The sequence below is a fragment of the Chiloscyllium plagiosum genome, chromosome 25, assembly GCF_004010195.1.
Source record: "Chiloscyllium plagiosum isolate BGI_BamShark_2017 chromosome 25, ASM401019v2, whole genome shotgun sequence".
NCBI lineage: Eukaryota > Metazoa > Chordata > Chondrichthyes > Orectolobiformes > Hemiscylliidae > Chiloscyllium > Chiloscyllium plagiosum.
Window position 1 is genome coordinate 24,584,576 of NC_057734.1, and position 13,514 is coordinate 24,598,089.

At 36.6% G+C, this 13,514-nt stretch overlaps 2 protein-coding genes across 4 annotated transcripts in view; one reads left to right on the top strand and one right to left on the bottom strand.

Annotated features, from left to right (window-relative positions):
• Positions 1–4,497, top strand: part of arpc3 (actin related protein 2/3 complex, subunit 3) — a 15,446-nt gene extending 10,949 nt beyond the window's left edge. Inside the window, exon 7 of the mRNA XM_043715699.1 lies at positions 4,419–4,497. Coding sequence (XP_043571634.1) covers positions 4,419–4,481 — 63 coding nt within the window. The 3' untranslated portion in view covers positions 4,482–4,497. The remainder of the gene's footprint in view (positions 1–4,418) is intronic.
• ube2g1b (ubiquitin-conjugating enzyme E2G 1b (UBC7 homolog, yeast)) overlaps positions 1–13,514 on the bottom strand; it is a 30,151-nt gene that overhangs the window by 2,385 nt on the left and 14,252 nt on the right. For 2 of the 3 annotated variants that reach the window (XM_043715701.1, XM_043715700.1), the window contains exon 6: positions 7,126–11,225. The gene's annotated coding sequence lies outside the window, so the exon portion shown is untranslated. Of the gene's footprint in view, positions 1–7,125; positions 11,226–13,514 lie in introns of those variants that run through there. The other variant, XR_006315384.1, reaches the window with a different exon arrangement.

A 13,514-nucleotide genomic window follows, 5' to 3' on the forward strand; every position in this document is an offset into this window, starting at 1 on the left:
GCTGGACACTCTTTCCTCATTCCTGAAGAAGGGCTTATGCCCGAAACGTCGATTCTCCTGTTCCCTGGATGCTGCCTGACCTGCGCTTTTCCAGCAACACATTTTCAGCAAAAAAAAAATCACTCCTCTTACCATTTACTATTGGTATTTTTGGAAGGAATTCCAAATTGATACTCAAAATGTTTAGCCAAGTTATGAATGCACTTGCCTTAACCATCAAGTCCTGGACTGGGACTTGAAAACCGAATTCAGACTTAGGCAGCGGCAAACCACAAGACGTCCTATGGTATTAAAATACAGGACTCCTTTTGGTTTGGTCCATTAGAGTGATATTGTATTTATTCAGTGCCAACAGGACAAATATTTATACGTGCTATCCTAGAAAGAGGCTGCCACTAAAACAAAATGGCTGATTCAATCAATTCAAACTGCATATTAATGAAATGAGCCATATCGTATGGTGCCTGTCAGTGATGGAAAGCAATAAGACAAGATGGTTTTAGACCGGATCATTGTTTCATCTAATATTACTGTGCTTCCTAAATCCAAATTAATTTATAAGCACTTTTTTTTCAAAATCATCTACCATGAATAATGTATCAAACTTAACCTTAAAAAGTAACTTCTATTTTATAGCTTCACTTACTCTCAGCAATTTATTAAATCGCACGACCTATGTGTTCTACTAAACTTTAAATTTGCTCGATCTTTATCTTTTTTTTTTGAAAAATATTTATAGAATTTTTTTTTGCAGTTATTGTGTGACATGACATGGTAAATGATTTCTCTGGTGACTTAATGGTTTATTTTTAACAGGAGTCTTCTGTTTCCTGAATACAAGCCCTTAAGTTAAGCCCTTTCCGAAACACATGTTAAACACCTTGTCTGACACAAGTCAAGTAGTTTTAAATAACCATTGGGAAATTTGGAGTAATTTCTCTTTAACATTACTAAATATTACCAAGTATGTGATAAATTTAAGTTTTGTATTTTTGTTTATAATAAATGCTACAATATACCATAAAGTAGTGAGACCACACCTAGGGTACTGCATATGGTTTAGACCCCTTTATATATTAGAGATCTATTTAGAGTCATAGAGATGTACAGCATGGAAACAGACCCTTCAGTCCAGCCCATCCATGCTGACCAGATATCCCAATGTAATCTAGTCCCACCTGGCCCATATCCCTCCTATTCATATACCCATCCAAATGCCTTTTAAATGTTGCAATTGTACCAGCCTCCACCACCACCTCTGGCAACTCATTCCATACCCATACCACCCTCTGTGTGAAAAAGTTGCCCTTTAGGTCTCTTTTATATCTTTCCCCTCTCACCCTAAACCTAGGCCCTCTAGTTCTGGGGACATTTGCATTAGAAGCAGCTGAGAGAAAGTTCAATAGGTTGATGAAAGGGTTACCTTGTGGGAAAAGATTGAGCAGGTTGGGCTTGCATTCATTGAAATTTAGCAGCATGTGTGATGATCTTATTAAAACATAGATTCTGAGGGGGTTTAATATAGTGAATCCAAAGAGGAGGTTTTCCCTCATTGTGGGGCATCTAAAAGTACAGGCAGAGTTTCAAGAAATGGGTCTCCCATTTAAGATACAAATAAATCTGCCTCTTGAGGTATTAATTTTTGGAATTCTGTAATCCAGCGAGCAGTGGCAGCTAGGTGATTGAATATATTTGAGGCTAAATTAGGCTGTCATTTGATCTACAAGGGAGTCTAGAGTTCTGGGGAACAATAGGAAAATGGAATCAAGGTCACAGTGATATCAACAATGACCTTATTGAATGGCAGAGTAGGTTTGAGGGACCAAATAATCTATTCCTGCTCCTGTTTCTTTCTTTAAATCATTTTGTTTGGAAAGTCTGACATTTTCAACATCTCATTGGAGAACAAGTTTGCTCTTGGATTTTATGATGATGAGGATGTACTATATTTGGTGAGAAGATGGCTGATGAGATGCAGAACAAAGATTTTTTTGTGTAATTACCAATGGGACTTAACCTTCGTAAACCTACTGCATCACCTTTTTAAAATTTATACATGGGATATTGGTATCACTGGCTAAGGCAGCATTTATTGCTCATCAATAATTGCTTGGATAGCAGTTAAGATGAAACTACTTTGCTGTGGTTCAAGAGTCACATAATAGCCAGACCAGGTAAGTATGGCAGATCAATAATTTTAGAATTTGAACACCACCTTCTACGTCCTTCACCTACCTCAACACTCCAGGCCGCTCCCTCACCACCAGACGCCTGGAGGAAGAATGCCTCCTCTTCCGCCTCGGAACACTTCAACCCCAGGGCATCAATGTGGACTTCAACAGTTTCCTTATTTCCCCTTCCCCCACCTCACCCTAGTTTCAAACTTCCAGCTCAGCACTGTCCCCATGACTTGTCCTACTTGCCTATCTCCTTTTCCACCTATCCACTCCACCCTCTCCTCCCTGACCTATCACCTTCATTCCCTCCCCCACTCACCTATTGTACTCTACGCTACTTTCTCACCACCCCCACCTTCCTCTAGCTTATCTCTCCACGCTTCAGGCTCTCTGCCTTTATTCCTGATGAAGAGCTTTTGCCCAAAACGTCGATTTCGCTGCTCCTTGGATGCTGCCTGAACTACTGTGCTCTTCCAGCACCACTAATCCAGAACCTGTCATTATATTCTTCATTTCCTGAAGAAGGGCTTATGCTCGAAACGTCGATTCTCCTGTTCCTTTGATGCTGCCTGCCCTGCTGCGCTTTTCCAGCAACACATTTTTAAGTCCTGTCATTATATGGGTTGCTTGCAGCACAGCCAACCCATTTTCACCGAATTATGGTCCCATTGTACGCTTTCTTTCTCCCTAGCATATTATAATCCATCACTTTACCTAACTGTCATTTCTTTTCTGGACTTTATTTCCATTTATCTGCTTAGCACCCCCTTCTAACTCACCCACCCACCCACACGAATTGTTCAGCATATATACCTCTTTTCCTCGCTACTGTCAGTTATGAAGAAGAGTCACTAGAAACACTAGCTCTGCTTTCTCTCCACAGATGCGTCCCGACCTATTGAGTTTCTCCAGTAATTTCTGTTTTTAAGGATGGCAGATTTTCTTCCCTAAAGAACATTAGTGAACCAGTTGGGTTTTTACAACAATCGACAGGTCACATGATCAGCATTTGACTTTTTTCCCAGTTTCCCACCATCTGTCATAGCCTCAGAACATTAGCCTGGATTCTGGATTACTAGTGCAGTAACATTACCTCTATGCCCCGACCTCCCTCTGATACATTGTTTGGCCCAAGCTTTCTTTCTCTAATGTCTTTTTTTTCTGGTCCCTCATCCAAGTGAAACAAATTGTAGTACTGAAATTAAATAAGCACAGTACTGGAATTGAACGTAAAATTAGATTAGATTAGATTCCCAACAGTGTTGAAACAGGCCCTTTGGCCCAACAAGTCCACACCGACCCTCCGTACAGTAACTCACCCAGACCCATTTCCCTCTGACTAATACACCTAACACTGTGGGCAATTCAGCATGGCCAATTCACCTTATCTGCACATCTTTGGACTGTGGGATAAACCAGAGCATCCGGAGGAAACCCACGCAGACACGGGGAGAATGTGCAGACTCCACACAGACAGTTGCCCGAGGTTGGAATGAAACCTGGGTCCCTAGTGCTGTGAGGCAGCAGTGCTAACCACTGAGCCACCATGCCGCCCCCCCCCCCCCCATTGGTGATATATAAAGTGCTCAAATTCTGAGTATTAATACACTTATAAATAATGCTTGCCTAAAATGTGTCTGAAGTTTGATGCAGATCAGAATATTGAAATTTCTGTAGGTTTCTACAATTTTTTAAGAATGTGGATTTCGGGGCCTTTTATGACACTGCAATCCACAGAAAATCTGGAGGACGTTCTCCATTTTTGAGTTGTCTCAGGAATCCAAATCTTGTCAGAAATCAGAATATTTCTTCCATCATTTAAGAATGGTTCTTGATGGGATTAAAGAAGGAGCAGTACTGACATTGTTTCCTTCTCCAAACTAAAAGACAAATTTAGGGAATGTTAAGATGAAGAATTAAAGATAAAATTATTTATAGACTTTTACATGATGGATGTTTAATCTCGGGTGAGGAAAACTGACCTAATCTGAATTGTTATATCATGTTTTGCTTAATTTTTTAGAGGATCATTTATGCAATAATGAAGTCACCTGCAGTTTACTCCTACAAGAGGAGGATGGTTTATTTAACATAAATTTGTATTTTTTAAAAATAGGGTTGTAGGGGAAGAACATGTTTTCTGGTTGACTCTTCCCTATTGCAATTCATGGTTACAGATGATATGATTTTAAACTAATGAGAATGGAACAGAGAATCTTAATTTTCTTTTTGTCTTTCTAGTGGTGGACATGTTTTATAAAGAAGCAGTTCATGAACAAAAGCCTGTCAGCACCAGGACATTAATATCAGAAAAATAATTTAAAAAGGTGAAACAGCTGAAACACCTGATGTGCAAGATGTCATGCAGCAAGATGTACAAAATCTTTTGCCTTGTTTCATATGATTTTATACAGGGTTTGGATACAATAAAAGTAGTGTTATTCTGAACAGCATTTTTTAAAAGGTGAAGACTATTAAATACTTGGCATGGTATAATTTACTTGAGAGCTTCTTAGTTTGTGCCTGAATGGTAATCAGTAAGTCTAATATTTGAAAGCTATACCCTGATTCCCAGTGACTATTGTCATCACATTGCATGTTATTGCATCAGTATGTAAGCTGATGGTGCTTGCACAACTATATTAGTATTAGCAATATTGGTATTTCTCTCCTGTGACTGGTCTTAGAATACTACTAGTTGTAGTTTATAATAATGTTCATTTTCTGCTGTTTAACACGATTTTCTCAGCTGTAAGGAACAAACATAGTTAAATCAGAACCTTCTTGATTGCCAAGCTTTAATACGGATTAAGCTAGCTTTCCATATTTTGGCAAAAAATGTTAATTGTTTTCTTTTTTTAAAAGAAAATGGACTAATAAACTGTTGGACATCAAGTGGGCCTTACTGAAGTCATTCATGAAAAGACAGCTGGAAATTGCAATAAAAATAATTTTAAGATCTCAAAATATAAAATACTCAATTCTTGATTGAATTGGTAGTATAAGGAATTGAATACATTCATTTATCAGAACTGCTACATGGTGGTAATAGCACTTCAAACTATTATACACTATACAGCATGGCTAAATGTTGAAGTCTTTATTGTTGCCATTCAGTACAGTTGATAGGGTTGAATGCAAGTCTTACTCTTTGGGAAAACCACTTACTAGTGTGATAATCCCTACAAGGCCCATAGGAAATCACTAATTAATCTCCTAGAGCTTGTTGAGTATGAGTTGCCTTGGTAACAGGCAGTGGCCTGCCCAGCTGGAAGTCATCACCTGAGACTTTTACAGCCCATGTCAGTGATGGAGCCTCCATTGTTTCCACACTCAGCTTTCCTTGGGGAGGCAAGTGGTATTATCACTAGAATTTGAATTCAATAAAAATCTGGAATTGGGAATCTAGTGATGACAAATGAAAAGTTGTCAATTGTTGTAAAGTCCATCTGGTTCATTAATATACTTCAGGGAGGAAAATCTGCCAACTTTACATTGTCTGGTCTATATGTGACTCCAGACCACAGCAATGTGGTTGAATCTCAACTGCCCCCGGACAAACAAATGCTGGCCTGACCTGTGACACCTGCATCCTGTCAATGAATAATAAATAAAATAGGGCCATGTGAAGGGCTCTCTTGTGGCGCAGACTTAGAGACTCTACTCCTGGACTAGGAGGCCTGCGTTCAAGTCCCATTCACTCCAGAAGTATGTAATGACATCTCTGAATAGGTTGATTAGAAAAATAGGGCCTGTATGAACGGGTCTCTTACAGTGTAATGGTAGTGTCCCCAGCCCTGGACCAGGAGACCTGGGTTCAAGTGCCACTTGCTTTGGTGGTGTGTAATAAGATCACTGAATAGGTTGATTAGAAAATATATTAAGTAATAGTAGTGTTCCACATTACACTGAGCCAAGAGACGTGGGTGGGTGTGTCATAACACTTCTGAACAGGTTGATGGAAATAACTACTGTCTCAGTAATTCATATGAGAAATATAAATCTTAGAGAAAATGTAAAGGCTTGAATAGTGTGGTGGGTCTGCAAAACTGTCTATCCTGGGTTGGACTAACCGATGTACACAAGTAGTGGCACTATTTTGGTGTTTAACAATTACTACGTTCCTTTGCAGTCACATTTCTTGAATTCTGGCAAGTGTTAGAGACCTTGCTGTCCATATGTCCTTAAAGCAGATTAAGTTAATTATAAAAGTAAGATTTTTTTTTAACAAACTACCACCAGAAAAGTTGATAGAATGTGATTCCATAATTGTAAATGGAAATGGACAGGTCTAAGATTAGGAATATATCGGGGTATAAACAAAAAGCACAGATAGGGGACTTAGCATTACCACTCATCTGGTATTTGCATAAATTAGATAATCTCTTGTACAGCATTAAGATGTCAGTGTTTGGCTTTATATACCACAGTACCTAGTCCCAAAAATTACATTCATTTAATCCAAAGTCTTTTCAGCTCAAATTTTCCTTAGTATTTGTTCTGCAATTTAACTGTTTTTGAAGAAAGGTTATAGCAGCTATTTTGGTAACCATTAAACCATTTATGGGGATCCATACTTTTAAGTTTGCACAAAGCTGCATAATAGAATAACAGTACAAAAAAAAGTGTCAGAAATCTGAAACAAAAACAGGAACTGCTGGAGAAATCAGCAGGTCTGACAGCATGATTCTGAAACAGACTGCTTTCTCTCCACACCTGCTGAGGTTCTCCAGCAATTTCTGTTGTTTCAGAATAAAAATCTACTTCAACACACTGATGGTAGTTTAGCACAGGAGATGCTTACATTTGACTCATTGCAAAATAAGCTTTATTCCTCATCATCCAGCGAGTAAATTTCGTAAGGTTAAGTGTATGAATGTTCAGAGCAATATCTGTTTAGTCAGTTAGTTGATTGTAGTTATGTTTGTAAGTAATTTTTTTAAAGATAGAAAACCGTGTTGATTTTATAATCTTTAAGACTAAAACAGATTAACATAGTAAGTAAAATCAGCCAGGCAGTCAGAAGAGGATTACAATAAATCTAGTCTTTGAGACATTTTCTACATCAAAAATGCTACATAATGTGTTTAATTTGATACAGAGAAATTGTTAGTCAAATCAATGAATTGACCTAAAAGCTTGGTCAAAGAGATTGGCTTTAAGGAAGATCTTTGAGAGAGGCTGAGGGAATTCCAGATTTAAATGACTAAAAGCACTCACTGTAACTGATAGTGGGGGAAATACAAGAGTTCACTGAAGTTGTTGCTGATCCAGTTTACAAATTCCTCAGAGTGGCATGATCTGCTTTTGTCCTTGCAATTCTCCGAGTCATGATCCAGGTATTATCTGGGGGTCACCATCTATGGGATAAACACTTTACTGTAAGTCTGTGTTTCTAAAACTGGCTGCCAGGAGATGAATAAAATTGTAATGGATAGGAGCCATCACTACAGTTTAGCAGTTCTTAATGTATTTTGTAATCTTTGTTTGCTATTTATTTAGTTTGCTTTGTGTTACTATCTGGTACTATCATGTATGCGTTGTAATTTATTTATCCCACTTTGAAACTGGTTTCATACCCTAGCTAGTTGTAATTAACAGTACTCATTAATACATTGTTTCTTACCCTTCATTTTGAATTGGTCAGTCTTATGAAGGAGACTAATTCAGATTTGAAAACAGCATCTACAAGAATGGTAGGGAATGAAAGGAGGAATCTTGTGTAAAATGAAGGTATGTTGGAGATGAATACTCCATATTTTATCAGTTATTATAAATAGTGTAGTAGAGAAGGGGGATGGAATAATTGTTACACCACATAAAATGAATTAATTGGAAATAAGAGAAAAACATAAGATGGAAAAGTCACTAGGACTGGATGGGAAGCTCTGGCCTTGTGCAAATCGTGTCATGGGGCTGAAAAGTAACCAGTTTATTCGAGATCAAATTAGAGACTATTTAAAAATGCATCAGTTGTTTTAGTCAGACATCATGGATTTGGTAAAGGTAAATCTTTTTTTGAAGAGATGATCAGGTAAAGAAAGTACTGTAGATCAGTGTACGTGAATCTCAGGTGTTGAGAAGAGGCATTTTGAAAAAGTATTTTCAGTATATTACAAGAAAAAATGTAACATGGGCTACATGTTGGATTAAATGATTATATTTGGATTTTTTAAATTAATTCATAGGATGCAAGTGTTGCTAGCCTCAAACAGCATTTATTGCTCCCATCACTAATTGCTTTGGAGAAGGGTGACCAGACTAGTGATTCCAGTAATCACTACTTGGTACATCGTTGTTCTTTAACATGTGGGGATGATTTAGGCTTGAAGAGGATACAAAATGCTTTTAAGTTTTTCGTCTTCAGCTAATTTTAATGATTTGGAAAATAGGAGGATTATAACAGTATAGAATGGTTGATACATCAGTTGCAACTGAAAATGGATAAATGGGAGGTAATTTCCATGGGAAATGATGAACAGAAGTTCACATTGTGGTTTGAGCATGGATGAGTACAGATACCTTGAATTTCAATTTGATAATCTCAAAAAGTAAATAATTATGAACTAAACTAATAACATTTTGAACTGTCATGATAGAGGCAAAGAGGATAAGAGAAAAAAATTATAGTAAACCTGTACAAAACATTAGTCAGGCCACAGTGATGAGTACAGCTTTGGACATCACGTAAGATTACAAAGCCATTGAGCATATATAATGTAAATTTACTAGAGTGAGGTTTCTGATGGGAAAGTACTTAGAAAATTGAGTTATTGGGACTAATTCTACTTGAGCGAAGAGAATTTTTTTAAAAACGAAGGGTCTGTTTTTTGAATATAAAAAAAAAAGCTATTTTGTTGCTTTTGGGATTCGAGCACGTGACCTATAAATTTGAAGTAATCAGTGAAGAAAATATATTACAGTGGTGGGTTGCTAAAGTATTTATCAGAGACTATTATAAATCTATTTTCTTTCAATGTTTAATGGAAAATACAAAGCAATAGGGAAAGAGGCATTGGGATTAATTTTATACTGCTTCAGCAAATATCCACATTCAGGATAGACTGAATAGCCCCATTCTATGTTGTAAATGTTTGCGGAACATTTCTTTGGAAAATATGAGTTGTCTTTTTCAAAGCTGGTGTACATGCTGTATAATTCCAGCAATGTCTAATCTTTTAGATTGTAGAATTCAGTTTGTGACAGATTTGCTGTTTTTTAAGCACCTTCTTCATTCTCACGTTCATCTTGTTCTATGGATTTGTTATTCAGCCACATTCTAAAATGTCCTGCCAAATTTATTATAACTAAGGGCTCTATATAGCAAGGTAGTGGAATATTATATATTTGTAACATAAAAAGAAATAAGTGACAAGTTCAGATCTTGACTGAGCATAGTAACAAAATATGTGAAAGACAAAAATCTATAACTGAAAAACAACTAGGTTCTATGAAATGTGAGAGATGCTAGAACAACGCTAGGCATTGCCTGAAGAGTTGATAGAGCTTTCAGAGTTCAATCTAAAGTGTGCATATGAGGAAAGATATCATTGCACAAGTCATGGAAATGATGGTTAAATGACAAGCAAGAGTCAAAAACATTCTCTGAAAGGAACAAAGTTAGCAGTACCTGAAAAGGCAAAGAATGTACCAGCATTGATATTGAATGTAAATACTGCAGATTATTATGCATAAACAGGATCTCAAATGGTAACGAGATGATTTGCTGGTCAATCTACTGGCAGTGTTGGTTTAGAGAAAAGCGTCAACTTGACCAAAGTGCTCTGTTATTAAAATATCACTGAATCTCAAACATCTAATCGAACTAGTAAAATGGGCAAATGGATTTTTAGTGTAATGTTATATCTAAAGATAGTAATTTAGGCAATATGATACTATTTTAGTCGTGGATTGAAATGATAATCTAGACTCAAATCCACAATGTTCTGTTTTGGACTCATGTATGTTAATAAGCTGATGCTCCACAGAAAACCAAGAACACTGCAGCTCAAATATTAGTCAATTGTTTTTTAAAAATGTGAACAATTTTTAGTTGATATTCTGAAGGGTTCAGTTTTACAATTAAGGAAACAAAAAATTTGAATTTTAGAAAGTTACTTAATTTATAACTTAATTATTTAGTTTGTATAAACAAATATGCCATTTGTTTTGTCTGTCATGTTATACCAGCGATGTTATTACAATGACAGACAGAACCATTAGTTACACAATCAGCCAGATTCTAAAATAAATTCGGTTTATTAGGCTCAGATCAAATGTAGAAATAATTTATAAAAGTGTAAAAGCATTCAGCTTTAAATCTTCATACTTCCCAGCAAGAAAACAGCTAATAACACCCGAATCCCTTAGCTGCTCCATAATATATTCTAAATGTTTAGTTATTCAAAAATAAGTTTTACATTGAATCATACAATTTCTAAATGAATGGCAAATGCGGTAACGAGAACTTCTTTTGTATTTCCTGAAATTGCTACAGCAGCAAAACTGGCTTAAAAGGGAAAATTGAGAAGGCATTTTAACCATCACTTTTCCCAATGAGGTTTGAATACTATTAATTTACCTGAATTGTTTTTTGAAATTGTTAAACTAAGAAAGATAGTTTTACATGCTACATAACTGTGAATGATTCCATGAACGAGTTTGTCATAAATCATTCCCAAAGTATATTGATTATATTTGCTTGAGACAGAGCAACAATCTTCAGAGATACAAAAGTAAGCCTTGTTTAACACAACACTTTCATAAGCAGTCTGATTTCTTTCAAATAAATAAACATAATTCACGGCACGATTTGAAAATAACTGAGATGAAACTTAAGGTAATTTGAACTTTTTTTGTTGCATTAAAAGGAGGGTCACATTTCTTTCAACAGTTCTTATCGATAAGCATGTTCTCTCTCTCTCTCTCTCGAGGGATTCTCATCTCTCCAAGCTTAACAGCATGGAATTCTTAGCTGCAAGCTGCATTGAATGTTATGGCCAGAGACCAGTAAGAACGGTAAAAGCGAAGTTCTCATTTCAGCTAGCCCTAAAAACAGAAATATAAAGCATTAGAAAGCAAATAAATTGTCACTTTTTTCAAAAAAATGTAAATCGATGGTGTCCTTTTAAAAAAAAAAGTCATATTAGTCCAAAGAAGCTCAACTTTTTCCACTGTGGATGTCTGTAATAACGTGACAAAGGAAACTGACTAAATATCACTCAAAGAATCCATGACATAGGTAGTCTTAAGCATGTGGAAATCAAAACTACAAGGGGAAAGAGACAAATGTTGACCAACAGAAACTAAATCACATTTTTAACTGACAGCATTTGTAACTTTTAAAAAAAATCATTCACAGGATGAGGGTGGCATTGGCTAGGTGTCATTTATTGCCCATCTCTAATTGCCCAGAGGGCAGTTAATAGTCAACCACGTTGTTGTAGGTGTGAGTCAAATGGAGGCCAGACCAGGTAAGGATAGCAGTTTCTTCCCTTAAAGGACATTAGTGAACCAGGTGTGTTTTCCCAACAATCGACAATGGATTCACTGTCATCCTAAGACTCTTAAATCCAGACTTTTTAAAAATTGAAATCAAATTTCACCATCTGCTGTAGTGGGATTCAAACTTGGATTGAGCCAGAACATGATCAGGGTCTCTGGATTAACAAACCAGTGATAATACCACTAGGCCATCACCTCCCTGATCTGAGCAAACACAAGACATAAATTACAGACTTAGGGCCTTTAATCCACAAGTGGATGATATAAAATTATCATAACCATTCTAATGATTTAAAATAAATGAGATCAGGGTCAGTCAGTACAGAGACAAAACTCCTTTATAATAAAACACTCATTAGAATAACTGATTAAGAAAGACCAAGGTGATTGACCATTTAATACACGTAATTTTGATCTTCAGAGCTTGATTAGTCTACAATAGCTTTCAGTTTTTATAAGATCCACGGAGGACCATAAAAATTGTCTGCTCTATACTCAAAGTTTTTTTTAATATACATATACTTATGTTATCTAAAGTGTTATGAATTCTATACTTGTTTGTTAATGAAAGGTATTATTCACATCAGAATTGAACCAATACATTTTCTTTATTCTAACTTTAAAATTGTATTTCAAGCTTATCTGATTCAGCTGAAGCCCTCTAAATCACATATATTTGTGTCTAAAATTAAATATAGACGTACTCTCAGTTTATATTTGAGGAGAAATGATATGGAATACAAGTTGGGATACTGGATTAGATGTGTTGCTGGAAAAGCACAGGTCAGGCAGCATCTTAGGAGCAGGAGAATAGACGTTTCGGGCATAAGCCCTTCTTCAGGAATCCTGAAGAAGGGCTTATGCCCGAAACGTCTATTCTCCGGCTCCTTCGATGCTGCCTGACCTGCTGCGCTTTTCCAGCAACACATTTTTCATACTGGATTAGATAAAAAGCACTGGCAACTTAGTTATCTCATGGTAATAATTAAACTAAAACCAATCATATTTGAAGACCATAAGCACTTAAATTGTTTTAACTAATGTAATTAAAGTCAACATTTCAGTGATATTAATTGCAATATTGATTAACCTGTTGTAAACAGTGGCATTAGCAAAATGTTAGTAATATGTTTTTGAACTGAACAGGATGAGGAGTTGTTGTTTCAAGAGCTAAACAACAACATTTGTAGATTGCTAGCCTGCTCCTTTTTTCCAGAAAGAAAATGCCCACATTCTCGCAGGGGATTCTGATTAGGGCTCCTTCAGAAACCATGTAGAGCCATGTATTATTCTGACAGATCCTTATTATAAAACAGTCAGGGAAAGAAAGGCACATTCTCTTTTACAACATCGGTCAAATGTTGTATTCTGTGATTTAAATGTCCAGCATCACAGACAGCCACTTTGACAGCTCAAAAGGATTAGAATGTAATATAAGTGAAAGATTTGAGTACCACTTGGGTGGGGGTAGGCTGTCAGATAAGTAGGCCAACAGGTGGGTCAGATTAGGGTGCCAGGTGGCAAGGAGACAGGTAAATGATGGAGTGTTTAAGATGGACAGATGAAATTAGGTCTGGCAAGTTGGGGGTATTTACACTAGGGGATCTTAGGACTGACAGCAGGAGAGCAAACGTCAGGTGCAGTGGTGGGAAAGAGAAATTGAGTCATGAGGGATAGTTGGGAGGGAATGAAGGGGGATTGTCAATTTAGGGTCTGGGAGAGGTGGAATTGGGGATTAGAATGGTAAATTGTAGGTTCAGTTTAACAGCTATTCAGGAATTAGACTACATGTTTAATAGTCTAACTTTTCCTGAGTAAATATTTACTTAGCTG